General features: G+C 45.4%; 1 protein-coding gene across 4 annotated transcripts; it reads left to right on the forward strand.

Annotated features, from left to right (window-relative positions):
* Window positions 1-610: 610 nt before the first annotated feature.
* On the forward strand, window positions 611-20,430 carry CLK3 (CDC like kinase 3; the record flags this gene model as incomplete). 4 transcript variants are annotated; one of them, XM_083460512.1, is made up of 14 exons in its annotated part: window positions 611-909; window positions 6,323-6,474; window positions 7,281-7,497; window positions 10,447-10,540; window positions 10,807-10,873; window positions 11,935-12,051; window positions 14,387-14,434; window positions 14,786-14,952; window positions 15,304-15,398; window positions 15,743-15,872; window positions 17,286-17,368; window positions 18,203-18,282; window positions 18,595-18,685; window positions 19,916-20,430. In XM_083460512.1, the coding sequence occupies 13 exons, from the start codon at window positions 6,323-6,325 to the stop codon at window positions 20,099-20,101; spliced, it is 1,527 nt and encodes a 508-aa protein (XP_083316638.1). In that variant the 3' UTR covers window positions 20,102-20,430. The 4 variants fall into 4 exon arrangements, with proteins under 4 accessions (XP_083316638.1, XP_083316639.1, XP_083316636.1 ...); XM_083460510.1 differs by lacking the exon at window positions 611-909 and adding an exon at window positions 1,199-1,407; XM_083460513.1 differs by lacking the exon at window positions 14,387-14,434 and having other exon boundaries at window positions 755-909.
* Window positions 20,431-20,649: the final 219 nt, after the last annotated feature.

The raw sequence follows: 20,649 nt of genomic DNA on the forward strand, positions 1-20,649 counted from the left end.
TTATGGGGAAATGTTGCTCCAAAGTTGCACAAGCGAGCTCTGTGGATGCCACTGTAGTTGATGTTCCGTTGCACATGAAGGGATGCTGTGTCTCTATAGAATCACTTTCCAGCTACAGCTTTGACTCCCTTCATTGGTCAGTTTCTCTGAAAGTGCTAGAGTCCAGTTTGGGGCAGCAATAAATCAGGCTTCCTCAAACTCGACCCTCCAGAGTTTTTGGCCTACAATTCCCATGACCCCTAGCTAGCAGGACCAGTGGTCAGGGATGATGGGAATTGTAGTCCCAAAACATTTCGAGGGCCGAGTTTGAAGAAGCCTGCAATAAGTTGTCCAGCTGCTCCCCCCCCCCCCTTTTATAGGGATGATCTTGGTCCAACTGATCCCTCCTCCTCTGGGTCAGGGGCGCTATGGGGTGGGAGGTGGGGCAGACAGGTAGAAGGCACACGACACAGGTAGCTTGGGGAACTGTGGTTTTAATGTAAATTTGTTTGCCTTTTTAAACATAATTGCCTGTTAGGGTATTTTTAATTGCTGGTTTTAATGCATAATCGCGAACCGGAAGTCTCCGCAGCAACCTCTTTAGCCCGCATCCCCTTGGACTTCCTATAGCCGCCGCCACGTAATTCCGGTCAATCTCTCTCTTTGCCGCATTCCTCCTCCACCATGAAGTCGCGCGGGTAGAGCGGCCCACGCTCCTCAGACCCGTCGCGTCAAGGAAAGGAGGAAAAAGAAGCGTCGGCCGCTCTAGCCCGCGCGGCGGCGGCTCCCTTCGGCGCATAGGACGGCAGAGTGCGCATGCGCGGGGTGCCGTTTGCGTCGCCGCCGCCTCCGCTCTGTCGCTGCAGCCGCCGCCGCTGCTAAGGGGAGAACGAGCGGGACCAGGAGAGCCGGAGGAGCCGCGGGACAGCGGTGAGGGGCGGAGGGGCGGGTGGTGGTGGTGAAAGGAGCCCCAGAAGCGACGGGAGAGGAAGGCCTCAGGCCCCGCTGCGTCGGGCCTTGTCGGGTCGGGCCGAGCCTTTGCGGTCTGTGCGGAGGGGGAGGGGCTTCGAGTAAGCCACGCCCCTCGGGCCTCGCCATTATTCTCCCCTCGTCCCGACCACCTCTGGGCGGTGGGCGAGCGGCTATCTTGGCTCTAGGCCGCGCGGTCTCGCGGTGCCAGGGGGAAGTCTCGCGGGACTTGGGCGTGGCTCTGCGGCTCCGCTTCGGGAAGCGGCTGGAACGCAGGAAGCCCAGGCCGCTGCCTTGGCCCGAGTTTCCTGGAAGCAAGGCTCCGGCCCCGTGGCCCTGCACTGACTGGCTGGCGGCAGGGAGATGGCCGGCCCTACTTGGAGATGCTGCCAGGGATCGAACCCGGGACCTTCTGCATTCGAAGCAGATGATCGGCTGCTGAGCTGCGGCCCTTCCCAAGTAGGAACAGGGACAGCCTCTTTTGCGATGGCCCTTCTTTCAAAAATAAGGCTCCAGTCCTCGAGGATCTGAGGAAGGGGCCGATTTAAACGAGAGTGCAGGAAGGGGCTTTATTCCGAGTCAGACTGTTGGATCTATCTGGCTCAGTATTGTCATAGCTGTCAACTTTCAGATTTGAAAATAAGGGATCAGCAGCCTCGAAAATGGGGATCAGCAGCCCCACCTGTCCCAGGGACAGTGTACGGGATATCTAACAATCCGGGATAGCAGTGGGAAAGGGCACTGGAATAAGGGAATTTCCCGCAAAAAAGGGAAGGTTGACAGCTATGAGTATTGTCTGCACGGTGTGGTATCAGCAACTCTCCAGGGTTTCAGGCAAGGAACTCCCCCAGCCCCACCAGGGGTCTGAACTTGGGGCCTTGTGCACGCAAAGCAGATGCTCTATCACGGCCTGTTACAGCCTTCCTCTCCTTCCTCCGGGGTTTATTCCCATCTCCCTTCATTCCTTAGCTAGCATGGCCAATGGACAAGGAGGAGGAGGAGGATGAGTGATGGGCGTTGTAGACCAGGAATATCTGGAGGACAGCCAAATGCCTTACCCTGCTCCTACCTGCCTTTCAGAAACTTGATCTACTTGTCACTGTGGGATGGGGTGTATTAAATCTGGTGTGCTTTTAGTAATAACCCAGTAATCAAAATTGTGAGAGCGGCGAAGGGAGAAGAGGGTTTTTCCATGGTCTGGCTGTCACTGGAGCCCTCCCTCAGCCCTTAATTTGAGCACCAGCTTAGCACAAAAAAATTCTTACGTTTCAATACAACTGCTCAAAAACAAGGAGTGGGATTTTTTAAATAAAAATACAACCCTTTAAATATAGTCCTATAAAAAGTTGGTGATTAAATAGTCTGGGAGTTGTGGTCATCGGGGTCATTGGTGGTAGGGCATATCCATTGCCCTTTGATAAATGCAATTTTAGGGGTGTTTTTAAATTCTATTACAGTCATATCTCGGGCTGAAATAGTTTCGGGTTGAGCATTTTTGGGTTGCGCTCTGTGGCGACCCAGAAGTAACGGAAGGCGTTACTTCCAGGTTTCGCCGCATGCACAGATGCTCAAAATGACGTCATGCGCAGAAGCAGCGAATCGCAGCACGCAGAGACGCGGGTTGTGTTCGCTTCAGGATGCGAACGGGGCTCCGGAACGGATCCCATTCACATCCAGAGGTACCACTGTACTTTTGCTAGATTTTTATCCCACCTCAGACAACTATTGCCTTCTATTGTGACTCACATCAATTAAGAGAGAGGATGAGAAAGAGGCAGGCCATTCTTCCCATCAGACTTAAAACTAGAAAGACTGGCCGTGCAAGAGAAAGGGAGTAGAGGGAGGAGGATCGGTTCTTCAAGGCCAGTATATCAATGTGAACTACAGTCAGTAACTTTTTAGTCAATGGCAACCAGGAAAATAGTTTATAATTTTTAAAATATTTTATCAAGTACATATAGATAAAGAGGGAGAATTCATTTCTAAGTGCTAGAAATTGCAAGTATCTAATGAAGTTGATGGTAGAGTTTGGGGAAAGAATGGAAGTATTTTTGTGTGTGTGGATGTAGTGCTGTTGTTTTTTTCTTGTGAATCATTGCCACCAGCTCTGGTGGCATTTAAAAGACAAGTTCATGGGAGAGAGGTTGACTGTTGCTTGTCCTGGCTAAAAATCGGCCTGTGTGTTTAGATGCAGCATACCTGATGACTAGATGCAGGAGACGAGCAGACGAGCAGTGGCCATCCTCATCCTCATGCCCTCCTGATGAACTTTTTGGGGGCTGCTGCTGATAGAATGTTGTTATGTCAATCTTACCTGGCAAGGCCGTTTTCCTTTAAAAGATAAAAAAGAGTTGGCTCACAGAACTGTCTGTTATTGGGACACGCCATCCACTGAGGTGTTCTGTGAAATTCAAGCACATGCATACTTTGGTATGAAGGGATACATATACTTGGGTTTCACATAGCACTCCTGTAAATGGAATGGAAAATGATCACCTCTGAACTATGTAGAGAACAGTGTTATTGCCATTGCAGATATTGCTAGTCACTTTAGAAATGCATGTAGGAGATAAGTTTTAATTTGTGAATACCCCTCCCACCCCAAATGCTTCAATTTTGAACCCATCTCACCCAAATAAAAGTTTATTCCTGCACATGAAAACATGTGAAACAGGAATGCTTGAGGCTGCTAGTGAAAAAAGGAAAGGCTAGAAAGACACCAAGAACTAGACCAGAATGGTTTTATTGTATATTTCAAGATAGAAGAATATTTATTCTACTTACACTCCTCCCTTCATACTAAACATGCCAACAGATAAGCACAATCAAACTTCAGAATGGGCAGGTACACAGGAAGGAACCCCTCCTGCAAAAATGCTCCTTTTTGTCATAATTTCCAGTGTGCTCTCGCCATCCTCATGCTCAACCTGCATTCCTAGAAAAAAAAATGCAGCAGAATCCAAAAAGGGGGCAAGCCAGCAAAAATATTATTATGAGAAGAAATGAAGGCAAAGCAAGAAAGGAAGCATTGCGATACGGTACTGCTAGAGCCATTTCACTTTGAAAAGCAAGATCACTAAGAAAGGGAAATAGGAAGGTGTTTTTTCCAGCCCTTATTTAATAAAAAGTTCAAATCATAGGTGATAGCAGTAAAAGTAAAAGATCACAAAGGAAATATTCTAGATCGCCTAAAAGCGCAGCAAGCTTTCTTAAATACCCCTTGCATCCATTTTCTTAATTTTGAGCTAGATTCGGCAGAATGCTGTGGCCTGACTGCTGATGGAGAGCCTCTGGCCGAGAACATGAGACACAATTGTTTAAACAGCTGCACTAGCTGACAATTTACTACTGAGCCAGGTGCAAGGTTTTTGTATTAATTTACAAAGCCATGAACAGCTTAGGTCCAGGGTACCTCAGGTCTGATTATAGCCCAGCTCAATTTGCAGGATCATCTTTCCTTGGTCTTTCCCCAAGTTGGCAAAGCTTGTTTGGCAACAGTGAAAAACCAAGCTTTTAGCGTCACCGGCCCTATCCTGTGGAATACCCTGCCAACAGAGATTTAGTGGGTGTCTTCTATGCCAACTTTTAAATGTCTGCTGAAAACTTTATTATTCCGCCAGGCCTATGCAGGCAATTAAGAGTACATCTCCCACAATGGTTTGTTGATACTTGCTTTTAACATTTTTTTGCTTTTAACTTGTTTTTTATTTTTTGTGCTTTTATTGTATGGCTTTTATCGTTTAATGTTGTAAACTGCTTTGATATGTTTTGTAAATTAGCAGTATATAATTTTTTAATAAATAATCTTACTGAGAAACATTTTATTTTTTGAATGTAGAAACATCTATAAAGTAGCCATGGCAATCATTTAAATTAAAGCAGATTGATTTTCCACTCATTATTAAAGGTTCACCTTTATTAAACAAAAATAGCCAGTAGAGGGAAAGGACACAAGTTGATGGGAAGGCTCAAAGCATTAAGTGAAGTTGCCCAAGGAAACATTCAAAATTTTACTAAATTCTATAGCCAACATTCTGTTCGCTTGGGATGCTAATGCACATACATAGGAACTCCAATTGTATGTACTTGGGCAGACATTAGATTTCTAAGTTACCATATATTGATAACTAAAGAACCGCCCTTTGTGACCAGCATATCCTCGTTGAGTGGGAACTGAACTTTTTTTTTGCCATGTGTTCCAATTCAGGCATCTATTTAATATTTGCTCAAGCGTTTATTTTCTGGTAACTTCGTAGAGATGACATAATGCTAGATAGTGTGGAAAGTGAAACAAGTGCTGTGTTTAAAAGAGACAACTTATTTCACACCCTTTAATAAGTAGAATCTATCTACAATTTACACTTGCATTTCATCTTGTTTAGCAAAACACAAAATTTCAGGTTAGGAAGAATTTGAAACTCAATAATTTACAGATGTCAAACATAGAGATGAGAAGGCCTAGAAAAAAACAGAAACATTTGGGGGGGGGTGGAATATTCAAACTATATCAAACTTTTTTTTTTTCAATTTTTCCGGAGGAAAACGGCTTTGGGGGGAAATGTAAAAAACACAGATCCCCCCCCCCAATTTTTCTGTTTTCCCCCCCAGGCCTTCCCATCTCTAGCAACGTATACTATTATGGTGTAACCTCCCATGTTGAGAAATGTGCATGGACTGCAGGGCTGTAAATGAACAATCATTTTGTACCTCTTGAACTGTTAGGAAAGGTGGGGTATACATTTGTTCAATCTGTCAATATGCTGTAAATAATACTGAGAAAATAGCTGGGATAAAAATACTTTAAATCCAGTTTATTTTATTTCATGAGGCTTGGCAGTATCAGTCTTGCAGGGTTCGTAAGAAATGCTCTCAGAAGCTGGTAGAGGCAGTAACAAACCTGATCTAACCTGCAGTCCTAAAAGCTCTTTGCATAAGCATAACTTCTAAAATAGGATTGCTAGTGAGAAATGAATTCCAAAGTGGCAGCCCTTTGCACTGCTCATCTTACGACAATCAGATTGAAAGTATGCCTCTCTTACTGACCTTTCCCATGTATACTTTGTTTATGGCTTTTCTAAATGGATTGGGAGTAAATGGGTAGTATTCCTTTAACTAGATAGCTCTTGGTGAAGCTGTTGATTATGTCACAAAGGCCCTTTTAGTGCCACTGAAATTCCTGTGTTTCATAGCACACCGGCCTGGTTCTCTTATAGGTATTTTTAAAACATGATGTTTAAGATACAGCAAGATTTGGGAGGCTTGTAAAAGGTGGTGAAATGTTGTGGGCCAAGATTGCTGAAGACTGCCGGGATGAGCTTGTTTTGCTGGAGAGGTTGTTCTGGTGTTCATACAGGTGCCTTCCTTGCATGTCTAGATGCATCACTGTAAGCGCTACCGCTCCCCAGAGCAGGAGCCCTACATGAGCCACAGGTGGAAGAGGAGGCGGTCTTGCAGCAGGGAGCAACACGATGGAAGAACACGATACCCAGTTCGCCGGGATCTGTCAAGGAGGTCACGGTCTAGAAGGTGAGCAGGAGATTATCTTGGAACAAGCAGTCATACCCACATGGTGAATGCTTGCTTTGGTACTAAATAATCCTTCTAAATTGGGATTGTAGATATCCAGATCCCTTCTAGTCCTGTGTAGCTACCTCTGCAGCTACCACAAGACTCTCTTTGTGCCCTGCAGTGAAATGACAGAAAGCAGTGTCTAGTGCAGGTTAATAATAATAATAATAATACAGTGGTGCCTCGCAAGACGAAAAGAATCCGTTCTGTGATTCTCTTCGTCTAGCGGTTTCTTCGTCTTGCGAAGCAAGCCCATTGACGGATTAGCGCTATTAGCGGCTTTTAGCTGCTTATCTGCTGATCGGATCAGCTGATAAGCGGCTTAGCGGCTTAGAAAAAGGGGGGGAACCCGCAGGAACTCGCAAGGCATTGTCGTCTAGCGAAGCAAGCCCATAGGAAATTCGTTTTGCGAAGCACCTCCAAAACGGAAAACTCTTTCGTCTAGCGAGTTTTCCGTCTTGCAAGGCATTCGTCTTGCGGGGCACCACTGTAATAAAATTTTATTTATACCCCGCCCTTCCCGGTTCAAAAAACCAGGCTCAGGGTGGCTAACAACAAATTTAAAACACTTAATTGACGCAACAAAAAACAGCATAAAACATAAATAACAATAAATTCAGTATTCAAAAATCAATTTAGGGGGAAAATCCACCCACACAGGTTACACACAGCACTGCACTGGGGTTGCTGCACAGATTTCTGTCCCCCCCACCCCCAGGGCACCTTTCCCATTTCCTAATCACAGGTTTTTATTTGTCACACAGCCATGACAGAATGCCCTACCAGAGAAGATACAGAGACAGAGATGACAGTGATGTCTACAGGTTTGAAGAGCGGAGCTCATCTTTTGGAGAAGACTATTACGCTGCACGCCGTTCACGGCACCACCGGAGATCTCGAGACAGAGAGCGCCACCGGACAAGGAAGCACCAGCATCGCTGCCGGAAACGCAGGACCAGGTCTTGTAGCAGTACCTCCTCGGTGAGTATCATCCAAAATGAGATCAGGATTGGTCAGGGCCTAACTAACTTGTAGCTTTTTTTCCAGCTTTGAATCATACTGGGTGAGTACTTCTAATCCCCTGTCTTTCTCCTCAATGCAGAGTTAAGTTTTTCTTCTGCTTGTGTGATAACTGGCTATATTAGCTGTTCTTAGTCTTGACGATGCAGCTGTGAATAATTTTAGCGTCTGAGACTCGTGTGTGTTTCTCAGGATGCATTGGGAGGGGGAGAAGCCAAATATGGCATCAGTGACAATGTGGGGGTGAGGGGGGACATTTGTGCACATGGCTCAGAATGGCTGTGCCACACCCTTCGTTTTGCACACATGACCCTCTGCTCTCAACTTTCACATCCTGTGTTGCTCAGCGGTTGTGTTCAGGGGCACAGAGCAGTCTTGCCTTTGCAGCTGCAGCAAGGCATTTCTGCCAACACCCTCTCCTTCCTAGGGCCAGGTCAAGCTGCGTCAGACTAATTTCTCAGGACTTTTTTTTTAATGATATTTATTAAAACAAGAATTTTTAAAATCACAAAAAGGAAAAAAACAAAATTACAGAAGAAAAAAGACAAAACAGGGATAAAAAATAAAAAGATAAAACCATCATTCTCAAATTCTCCACATTCTTTACCTTCTTTCCATGACCACCTCCTCCTCCCATCTCTTGTATCTTAATTGATAATTGTCACAGCAAATCCTTTCCATAATTCATAATATTCTGTCAATACATTACCTTGCTCTATTTTCATCTTATCTTATATAAAACCTTACAACTTAAAATTTAAATCTTATTTTTACCAGCTTCTCATAACCATTACCTTTTTACCTAATTCTTTAAACATTCTTAGAAGAGCCTAATAATTTCATTTCAACATTTCAACATTGCAACTTCCATAAAAACATTTCTAACAATAAAAAAAGAGAATAAAAACAATCCAATCTTCTTCCAGCGTCCCCTCCCCCTGGTCCCGGGGTTATCAGTCCTTTTTGTCCCATTTAGTCTGGCCCGTTTAACCTTAATTTCTCAGGACTTTTAAGCTCACAGACCTTCCTCTCCTCTCTAAGACCCTTCATGGGTGAACAGTTCTGGTATAAGATGGTGCCTTCCTCACACGGTAGCCAGTGTGCACAACTTGTGTCGCTGCAGCCCACAAGTTGTATATGGCAGCCCGAGAGAGGCTGAATGCACCCCTAAGAGAGGGGACATGAAGAGTACCAGGCAGGTCTCCATATATGGCTGGTGGACTGCATCTGACTTGTTGGATGGCAGATTGTACTGGCTTCAGGTGGGGGGGGGGTGTTGGGGATTTTTGGATTGCAGCACATACACATATCATCTTCCTTTGTTAATATAATTTTTTTGTTAGCATTTCCAAGCAGCTCACAGACCTTGCCCATTCACTCACCCCAACCACAAAGAAAAAATTGGGAAGAAACCCAAGAGGAATGAGTCTTGAAGCACACGCCCAGTTTTGCTTCATAGAGTCACAGACCTGTCAGTGCTCTAATCAATGTGCAATTTTATGCACGTTGATGTAATATGAGTTCTGTTGTTGGTCTGGAACACACTACAGTCTCTTCCGTTCCTCTGTTTTTCAGTTAAGCTTGCTTATGTTGTAAAGCTGAGGTTAATCTCATTTAACTCCACTTTTTCGCCCTCATTCCTGGTCTTGGAATTTATCCCAAAGTTATGTTTGTACAGTGCTAAGGGTATGGATTTTGGTTGGCGTGGCTTAAACTGTTTCAGTATCGTACACCTTATTTTAGGGTCTTGTCTCAACTTCTCTCAATTTCAGACAGTCTCTTTTAGGATTTGTATGTGGTTGGTTCTACAGTGGAAGGGAATGGGAGATGAAAGGAAGTGCAGGCCTGGAGTCTGTAACCTATTTTTGCAACTCAGCCTTGAGAGACTGCAATTCATTGCATTTTGAAAGGTTAAAAGTGGAGTGGGGGGGAATCAGGGATTGGAATAATTATTCACGGTAGTGGAACCCTTCAGGTTACTTGACTGTTCTCCCCCACCTTCCCCACTTCAGTAGAAGTGAGTAGCAATGCCAGGTTGATTTTTCATCCCCTCCTTCTCTTTGAGAAAGCGAGATGTTTTCCTGGGGGGGGGCAGTTGGATTTTGATGCTTCGCACAGTGCTTGTCAGCAGCACAAGACATACTTGATTCCAAATCAGGACACAGCCACTGCTTCTAGAGTTCTTCTAGGCTTGATTCCAGCTCAGAAGTGAAAGCAAACTGATCTGGCACAGGTCAGACTTGCAAGCACATAGAAGGGTCAGATCTGTAGTGGTTTCTTTCAGGCAGCGACACCCAAATCCGATCATGCTGGAAACAGAGGGGCTTTACAGAAACTGGCAGGCAGGGAGAGAGGCTTCATGGGAGGAAGAGGAGGAGGTGGCCTGGGGTGGGGAAGGGAGCTGCTTAGACTTCTGCTGACCCAACTGCCTTTGGGCTGCCCGTCCCAGATGCTGGTGGAGAAGCTACTGTCCTTGAGTCCTCCTCTCTGCGCTGCTTGCTGTGTCTTTCCCTGGTGGTTAAGAAGGGATGGTAATTCTCTGTGGTAGGAGGGTGACCAGGGGCTGGAGCATCCCAGCCGCTGCTCCCCACACGAGGACCGCGTGGTTCTGCTGCTGCTGCGAGGCTCCTGCGCCTGCCTGCCTGCCTTCCATAGCTAATCAGAGTTTCTTTACATACCTGTAGCTGTTTTTTAAACTTTTGTTTTGAAGTCGGTTTGTGTCTTGACGTGTCCCTTGCAATATCCCTATCGTTATATATGCTGTGTGCCTTATGAAATGCTGGGATCTGGAAAATCCAACCACCGACGCATCGTCGTCTCTCCGCCTCTGAATGACAACTCAATCTGCCAATCGGAACTGCCCGCTGTGTGCGATTGGTCGGATGGCGTTTCGGGGGGCGGTGTGTGCAGAGAAGCCAACAGAGCAATAAGCGCAGCAGGAGCGTGGAAGATGACAAAGAAGGTCACCTGGTGTGCAGGATCGGCGATTGGCTCCATGAGCGATGTACAGCCACCTTTCGTAAAACTTTACCTCTCTACTTTCTATCCCCATGTTAGACGAGATCGCTCTCAGTGTACGGGAGGGGTCTCTAGTGTTTATTGCTTATAAATGGACTGAACAGTAAATACTTGAAACAGGAAGTAGACAATTGTGTGTTAAAGAGTGTAGCAGTGAGAGCCTTTCTTGAGACTTGAATGCTTTGAAATTGCAGGACCTCACACACTCATTAAGTCTCCAGGGCTCACATCTGCTTTTGTTTTCTCTCCTAGATGAAATTGTGGGGAGCCTGGGCGAAGGCACATTTGGCAAAGTTGTGGAGTGTGTGGACCACGCCAGGTAAGCTGTCCTGGTGATCTTATGTCAAGGAATATTGGGGTTTATTGGTTTGGCTTGAGGCTAAAAGAGGATTGTGGCCCCGAGCTCCAGAACTTGAGAGAAGTTGGTGTGGGGTAGATAGTTAATGAGCCCTTTCCAGGTAAGAATTGTGGGTAGTGAACATATTTAAATTAATGAACATGACAAAATTAGGTTTATAAATTTCAGTGACTCTACTGTGAATAAAACTTAGTTGAATGGTGGGGGTAGAGAATATCTGGGTTGATTCCCACTCCCCTTGTGCACTGTTTCTGCACTGCTTTTAATTCCTGCCTAATGATTATCCTTATTAAAACAACAAATAGAACCAAAGAGCAACATTAAAACAGCGGATCAGCTGTATATGTTATAACCAAGTCAAACCCTAGACAACCAAGACAATAACACAAACTGTGTGTAACAGTTCTGAGCAAAAAAGTTTTTTTTTCCCCTTGACCTGTCTTGTGGCAGGTCAGTGGTTGCAAGTGGCATGAGGACCTGGACAATAATCCGTTCTCATTCCATCTGCAAGTGCTTCCCTGCCATGAAAAGAGTGTGCCTAGGTTGGTATGAAATATGTTCCCTGGCTCACTTAAGCTCTATAGGCCTGGCTGTACCAGATGTGACCCTATTGGATTGGATCCAGACTGAGTTAATTGAACTGAATGCCCAGTGAAATCAGTAGGACTGATGGCTAACTTGTTTCATTGATTTTAGTGGGAACTGAGTTCAGCTCACTTAGTCTGGATCCAACCCATGAGTAATGAGCGGGAGAGAAAGTTAAAGCCTGGGTCCTTCTTTCAAACTGTAGTCACATCCACAACCTTAATAGAGAATACAATGATGAATGTTTTACTTTTTTCTTTCTTTAATCTTTGGCTCCATGGGGAGCAATTACAAAGAAGGGCTTGGAGTTGATTCCTCTCCCTTCAGGATTTTGTTGTGTGACCAAGAGTTAGGCTTGAATTCTGTTGCAGAGATCTTCTGTTGTTCTTTGCGTCTCATTGCTCCATTTCCCCCCCTTCCTGCCTCCCCTTCTGTAGAGGCAAGTCTCTGGTAGCTCTGAAAATTATTCGAAATGTTGGCAAATACCGTGAAGCGGCCAGACTAGAAATTAACGTCCTAAAGAAAATTAAAGAAAAAGACAAAGAAAATAAACAGTAAGTCTTGCCATTGGGATTGGGTTGAGGTTGGCTACTCCTTTCCTAAAGGAAGGGTCCAGGGGTGAACTCTGGTCAGTCTGCTCAATGTGGTAGAACATGAAAGCAACTGCAGTGGAAGCAGAGGATCACCACCTTCCCTCAGGAATAGTTGGCAACTAGAACTGGTTAGTGCAGTTCTGTTAATTGCTTTGAAACATAGATATTTAACTGCCTGGGTTAGGGCTTGGTGCTTATGCATCCGGGGCGGGGGGGAGCGGGAAGTCACAGGATGAAAATTCAGTTTTGGAGGAACGTACATAGACATTGTCTAGTCCAACCCCTGCTCAATGCAAGATCTGTAGTACAGGATGCAACTAGCTCATGTCTGACACATGCCTACCCAAGCATCTGATTAGCATCTCCCACAAAAGAGAGCCCTCCATCTCTCAGGGCAGCCTGTTCCACTGCCTATGAGCTGTCGCTCTTAAGTGGTTTCTTCTCATGTTCAGCCAAACCTCCTTCCCTGCAGTTTCCACCCACTAGTTCTAGTTTCGTCCCCTTGCTTGCTCTGTCTTCTGCATGGCAGCCCTTTATATATTTGAAAATAGCTATCCTGTCTCCCCTTAAACGTCCCCAGCTTCTTCCACCATTCTTTGTAGGACAGGTCTGGGGAAGCCTTCAGTCCTCCCCATGTTGTTCAGTCCCATCAGCGCCCCGCCCCCTGCATGGCCAGTGGTCAGGGATGGTAAGGGTGGTACTTCAATGTTAGCCAGGGGACCACAGCTTCCCCCCACACTCATAGGGCTTGGATTCAAGACCCCCTCAACATCCTGACTGCCCTCCTCTGGACAGGCTCTAATTTCTCATTAAAATATGCCTGGAACTGGAGACAGTATTCCAGGTGTGTAGTCTGACCAGTGCAGAATATATTGGAACTGTAGCCATGTGCAGGCATTCATCTGAACACGTGTTAAGTGAAACTTGAGGACGGACCTCAGATTTCATCTTACTGGTTTCAGCCCAGTGTTCCAGCCTGGCAAGATACTTTTGAATCTCGATTCTGTTTGCTGGTGATGATAGCTGACCCTCCCAGCTTCATGCCATTGCAAATTTAATCAGCATTCCCTCTACATCTTCGAGTCATATTTAAATTTTTTTAACAGTACTGATCCCATGCTGGCTTGTCGTAATCAGTGCATATTTTTTTAGAGACTCACAGACCAGCTTTTGGAATTTTGCCTAGTTTCAGCATTAGGCTGGCCACCTCTTTTGAAGACGGCAACAACATTTGCCCATTCCCAGTCTTCAGAAACTGGCCTGTTCTTTAAGAATTCTCAAAAGAATTATCAGCAAGCACCTTCAGGATGTGACCCTGGAGACTTGAATTCATTTGAAGTAGCTAAATGTTCTCTTATCTCCTTACTTACCCTGAGCTGCTTGTTCCTCCTCCTATCATTTGTTCTAACATTCCCATTGCAGGAGAAGACTGAGGCGGAACAGAAGCTGAGTAGTTCTACCTTAACTCTGTCACCTATTAACACCTCACTGTCTGCTCTCAAGCAGCAAATTTTCTTTTTCTTCTTGCTCTGAATGTGGCCAAAAAGCCCTTTTAAAAATGTCATTAGCATCCATTGTAGATCTCAGGCAATGCTGGGCTTTAGCCATGCTACTACATGCTACTGTATCACTTTCGTCATTGCTTATATTTCCAGTTCTCAAGTGAAGCGTGTCCTTTTAAAATCTCAGATAATGAGAAAGCTCCTTGTGCGGCCGCACTGGCTTCTTTAGATGTCTCCCATTTTTCTTTCTCATTGGAATCGTTTGCTGTTGTACTTTCAGTATTTCAGTTTTTTAAATGCCCCATGCCTCTTGGAGCCCCTCCCTCCTTTAGAATTTCTAGCCATGGATTTTAGAATTCCCACCCAATTTCTTTCTTTGATTTTTGAAATCTGCTACTCTCAATTTTTACATCCTTTGCCATCACAAATTCCAAGATGCTTTGGTCATCTTCTCCTCAAGGTTCCTGCTGCTTTCACTCCATCAACCAGTTCTCCCTTGTGGGTTACGATAAAGTCCAGAATTATAATACCCTTGTTCCTTTCTTTGCCTTCTGAAAGATGCTATTGTTGGCAGGGCATGGCAAGGATATATTGTACATTCCATTCTTAGCAGAGTTAGACTTCCAAGGGGTGCCAGAATAGTTGCAATCCCCCATTATTGCTATTGTTCACTTATGTGGCCATTTTGTAATGTGTTTAAAGAAAGCATCACCCATATCTTCTGCTCAGCTGAGAGGTCTGTAGTATACTGCCACAACAATGTCATTTTTGTTTCTCTCTCTATCCTTACCCAGATGCTTTCAACAGGGCTTCCACTCTCAGACTCATGGATTTTCAAGCAGGTGCAAACATTAACATTCTCTGTTATACATCTGTTATGTACATCTTTATCCTCCTTTAAGAGAAGGAAGAATCCCCTGATACCTGTGTTCCCTGCACCCCCATTTCCCCCAGGCCTGCCACTCACACTGATGGGGCCGCTGGCTGTGCTGTTGTGTGTTGGGCCCTGCTGGGTGAGGGGTGGCCTGAGGATGGAATTTTAAAGGCAACTCCAAATGATTCTAGAACAGGGTGAGACAGGCAATCATCTATGTGGCCCCCAAGTCTAGCCTCAGCGAGGGAAGGGAATGGGCAGTGTGACCTCAAGAGCCACAATTACAGCTACTGTGTGTTTTCTCTCTCCACTGGCCCAGCCTGTGTGTCCTGATGTCGGATTGGTTCAACTTCCATGGTCACATGTGCATTGCTTTTGAACTCCTGGGCAAGAACACATTTGAATTCTTGAAGGAGAATAACTTCCAGCCATACCCTCTCTCCCACATCCGACACATGGCCTACCAGCTGTGCCATGCCTTGAAGTGTAAGTATGGCATGTGCTCTGCTTGCTTGGGAAAAGGGGGGGGGGAGCCTGTTCGAAAGTTTCTTCGCTTCCACCTTAATGCTGTTTCGGTATCTTGAAGTTGGGAAGGCAATATAAACTTGAAGGCAAAGTTTATATTGCCTTCCCACAACCTTTTATGAGCATTTATTTAAATCATTTATATACCCATATAAATCACTGGAACATTCGGGTCTGCAGAATCTTGATTCTATACTTCTATTTAGTCCTATTTTAACATCTGTTGAGATAGGGTTTGCTTGAGAGCCAAAGTGTATAGCAGGAACGTAAGGCCTCTTAAAACCTCTTTTTCTCTCTCCCATTTTTCTGTAGTTCTTCATGACAACCAGCTAACTCACACTGACCTCAAACCTGAAAACATACTGTTTGTAAACTCAGAATTTGATACCTTGTACAACGAGAAAAAGGTGGGTTACACCTAAGAGCATAGAAGTTGCAGAATAGCCTGCCCTTTTTGAATGAAAGATAGGGGAGGAGTATTGGGAAGTGGGCGCAGCTGAGGGACATTCAGCATCTCAGATCACCCAGAAATTGGAGAATGGGACGGGTTACACCCTCCAACTTCTGAAATGTGGGCTCCTTGGCACGCGGTGCGTTGGCTTTTTTGAACGTACACCACCAAGTCTGTAGACTTACAGTTCCTTCGTTTTTGAAAGGAAAGGCCCACTGAAGGCTGTAGGGCCTTCTGTCTGGAACTCTCCACCTTTTCAAAGGCAGCTCAGTAACCATGGGTGTGTCTTCTGCGTTACAGAGCTGCGAGGAAAAGTCTATCAGAAACACGTGCATCCGTGTAGCGGACTTTGGGAGTGCCACGTTTGATCATGAGCATCACACCACTATTGTGGCCACTCGGCATTATCGCCCACCAGAAGTGATCTTGGGTGAGTTGGCATTAACTACTATGGCGCTTGGGAGTCGAGTGTAGCAGTTCAAAAAACGGTGGGTGAGTGCTCAGCTTTCAAAATGGGTTGCTTTGCATAAGCAAGAAGAGGAACCTACATGTCAGAGGGGCTTGTGGGGAGGAGTATGCCTGAAATGAAAAGGAGGGAAGCAACTGGGCATCAAGGTTCAACAGGGGGCAACATATTTCAAAGCAAATAGTTTCATTTTAGCTTGCTTGGGTGAGCTAGCCCTGTAAGGGGGGTATCTGTACCTTCACTACAGCAGTTTGCGCACTCTTCGTGGCCTGCAGATGAACTGGAGACTCTAGTCTGCTGCCTCTGATTAAGGAACTCAGTCTCTGCTTATTCCCCCAAATGAGGGTCTCTCCATGCGACCCATTCAAGAGGGCAAGTGATGACTTCATCACATTTAAATAATCTTGATGAGTGGGGAGTAAACTTGAAGGGGTTAAGAGGCAAGTGCTAGTTTAGATGTTGCTAATCCCCACTTCAGTATCACTATAAATTAACCCGTGGCCTCTTGGGTAAGAGCTTGCATCACTTTCACCCCTAAGTGATTTTGCACAAAATCAGTCCTTTATCAACTACAGAAATGGGAGGGCACTTAACAACAAAAATGGTAACTTAAAGATCATTTTGATTTAACCATGATGACATTTGATGGGTGGAGGGAACTTAGTCCTCCTCAGTCCTTTTTAAACCCACTGACATTCTCACAAAGTGGCCAAAGAATATATTTTTGGGGGGGTGTTTCTTCCCCCCCCCTACAATTGCATTCACCCTTTAGTCACACTTGCTGTTGCTGAACAGTAGGGGGCACAGTCCCCAAGATGTGCAGAGGGCATAGTAGCCAGAGCATATCTACACAGTCTGCATACAATGCAGGAGAAAGGCTGTGCCCTGAAGCCTTGCGCAGAGACCGCCTGCCACCTCCTGAACATGCAGGCTGACCCGCATTGCCCTCTTCCGCTGAATATGCACATCAGCATGTGAATTCCAACCCACTGTCAGTTTGCAGTTCTTTCCAAACTCTGTTGTGACTCACCTTGTGTAAGACAGAGCAGCAGCTCCTTTCTTTTATGGAGCTGAAGGATGGCATCATTGCTCGTCCAACCTTTTTCCGCTAATGGGCAGGAAGGGGGAGATTGCATAAGGAGGAATGTGCTACCATCTACTTTCACTGAGCTCAGCAGATATCCCAATTGCAGTGGTTTTTTTCCTGGTGGTTTTTTCCTTTGGTAGATTCCCTCAGCCCCCTTTTAAAGGGCAAACCACTGACAGGTTTTCCTTGGCTGCTGAGCAGGAAAGCCCTACTTAGCAACTGAAGAACAAAATGGTGGCATTTGGGTACAGAGTAGAACGGCAGTCTTCATTCTGTATTCTCCTTTGCAGAGCTGGGTTGGTCACAGCCGTGTGACGTCTGGAGCATCGGCTGCATCCTCTTCGAGTACTACCGTGGATTCACACTCTTTCAGGTACAGGAATTGCTGTACTCCTTTTTGGACCAATTCAGCATAGTGGTTTGCTTTCTTCTGAATAACCTACTGCGTACTTCTTGGTACAATATAGTTTATTGGTTTTTGCTCGGTGGAAAGAGCTTTGCGGAGAGCAGAATAAAATTACTGAATCTTCCCCAAAAGCTGGCCTGGCTACACCAAGGGATAGAGATGGCCCCACATAGTCCAGTATTTGCTGAAAGGGAGGACGCCACCAGGACGCAGGCCCTATGGTGTTTTTTATAACAGCCAAGCGGTTTTACTTGAATGGCTACAGTTCCTTGCTCTGCCTGCCAGGTTTTTCTGCAGTTCAGCTCCTGCTCTGCAACCTAGAGATCTAGTTGTGCTCTTGAAGACATTAACCGGAATGTTTTCCCCTTCTGTTTAAGGGGTCTTTGCTTGTTCTTTTCCTTGTAAAGTGCTGGAGAAATCACTATCACAAATAGGCATTTTAGGCATGAGCATGCTACTTACTTCAAAACCCCAAGGCTGGGGTTGTTGGAGAGACCAGTGGGCCTGGTCACCTCTCCCAGTTTCCTGGAAATGCTGTCATACATTTCACTCCTTATGGAGTGACCATTTCCCAAGAGGCATATAAGATGAGCCCTGCTGAACCAGACCGAAGGCATGCCTAGTCCAGTATCCTGTCTCCCACACCAGCCAGCCAGATGCCTACGGAAGGGCTGTAGCTCATGATTTGCATGTGAAAAGTCCCAGGTTCCATCCCCAGCACCTCCAGGTAGGGATTGAAGATTCCTGCTTGAAGCCCCATACCTGCCCTGCTAAGTTCAGCATATATTTTTCTCTCTACAGACTCATGAGAATAGAGAGCATCTTGTGATGATGGAGAAGATCCTTGGCCCAATCCCACAGCATATGATCCGCAAAACACGGTAGGAATGCTTGGTTTTGACTGGTAAATAGGTGGTCCCCAAATTAGAGAGAGGCACTTTGGGCAAATAAACCAGGTCAGTGAGATCTGTTGATGATTTAATATGGACTCTCCTATGTTTTATGCTCTCAAAAAAATTACATGAGTCAGCAAGGCCTGTAGATGACATGTTTAGATGTGCAACTCAAGTGCTCTGTACATTTTTAGAGGCAGTCTATGGATTTATTCAACTGCTTGGGGGGGAAGATGCCATTTCTTTTGCCTAACTCAGCCCAGTACATGTGTTCAATTTGAGCTCTCTCTCCTCACTCAGGAAACAAAAGTATTTTCACAAGGGAAGTCTGGTATGGGATGAGAACACCTCTGATGGGAGGTATGTCCAGGAAAACTGCAAACCATTGCAGGTAAGAACCACTTGATCTGCTCTGGTCAGAATGCATTAAGCAGTTCTTTATGCAAATACTTGTTTGTAACCGAGCACCTGAAAGCTAAATTACTCTCATCTGTGTTCATCCGCATTGCTTGCTTCTCAGCAAGGCCTTTGAAACAGGAAGCCAAGCCCATTAGAAACACCATCTTCTGAATATACTGGACCTTTCTTTTATCTGCTTCCATCTTTTCTGCTTGTGGGAATGCAGAGTGGAATAATTATGTTCCACTCTCCCCATCCCATTTTTTCTGCACCACACCTTTCCACATACCAGGTAGGAGCTTTTCATGAGGACGACACTTCACTTTTGTGGCTGCAAGGGGACTCTTGTCAACTGAGCTCCTGGTCTCCTATTTTGTGGAAAGAGCTTTGTTTACTTTCCCCCAAAACTCTTAAGCCTTACCACTTTTTGATGCAGTTATAACCTGTGTAATTCTGCTTGTATTGATAAGTAAAAGCAAAAAACATGCAAGCCAGCCTGTACTGTCTGTAAGCAGTTGTCCCACCCTAAAGAAGAGTTTTGTCTTCTGGGGGGTTGCAGGATAGCTCTTCACAAGTCTACCACAGCACCCTGTTGGCTTGATAATGCTGGGCAGATTTTGTGAATGTGTGCTTGCATGGAGAAATTAGTCAACCCATCCCTAAAAGGAGCTACTAGTGGTGACTGATGATATACAGTTTGTCCCTTTTTTGAGAAACCCCAAATGCTTTGACTTTCCTAAATTGTGTGTATTGATCAATTGGCAGGTGCTTCTTTGCACACCTGTTTCTCTTAGCCAAGGTATGTCTCCATAGCCAGAAGCCCTTAGAACTGCATTAACAATGAAAGTTGATCTCCTCTGGCACTGTGTGCTTCAGACAGCCATGCTGCAGGTGCAGCCCTGCTGGTACAGGACTACACTGGGTAGTCTTAGGACTACTTGGGACACTTCTGTGTTGCCTGCTACTCTGCCACTACTAGTTTTACAGTAAAAGTCCTGGGAGAGCGACTTATTAAACTCCCTATTATTTAGACCTTACACCAAAATAATAGAGCTTGGCACTATTGTAATCACATAACTTGATTTCCTTTAATACTCCAGGGCAATACTAAACCAGTTGTCTCCATTTGTTGTTGTTTAGTTGTGTCCGACTCTTCATGACCCTATGCTCTGGTTCTCTCCATATCAGGTCTAATTCCTCCCCTGCTTATTCCTTTTTCTAGACATACATGCTGCACGATTCTGCTGAGCACATGCAGCTGTTCAGTCTGATGAGGCAAATGTTAGCGTTTGATCCTGCCCAGCGGATCACGTTCGGCGAAGCTCTGCTCCACCCGTTCTTCGCTGGCTTATCTGCAGAGGAAAGGCGGCTTAGTTGCCGGGATTCAAACCGGGACCTGAGCAGATGACAGATGGGGATCATGGAGATTCCTGCAGGATGTGTACATACTCCAAGACTGGCCTGACATTTATTGTGGAGACTCCAGAGACCCTTCTGTAGCAGCGTTCCAAGGGGTTGGTGCAATGTCAGGTGGACCCTGGGCCTGGGTGGGGGAGAGACAGCAACCCAAAAGCACAGATTTGTCTCATATATTTATATGTTGTAAAGTTCAAATAAAGTGTTTCATATTGTTTGATAATTTACTTGTATGACTGTGTCCAGCTATTTTTGCTCCCTGCCCTACTGAATTTTTCTGTTAACAATAAAATAGTGGTTTTATAGCTTGCCACCAATCTCTGCTGGGCGTTTACAAAGTAGTTTCTTCCTTGCTGTGCTATCAGCCATCTTTCCTTTACAAGAAACCTGCATGAAGGAGGGAAAGAGGATGGAGGTTTGTTCCCCCCGCCCCCAATTGCTTCCTTCATATTGTGTGGGTAATGCAATCTTAGCTATTGCCTGCATTTTGTCACAGGTATGTGCTTGTTCAGATCACTTCAAAGTTTTGGAGGAGCTTAA

The sequence above is a fragment of the Podarcis liolepis genome, assembly GCF_965112155.1.
Source record: "Podarcis liolepis genome assembly, chromosome: 9".
NCBI lineage: Eukaryota > Metazoa > Chordata > Lepidosauria > Squamata > Lacertidae > Podarcis > Podarcis liolepis.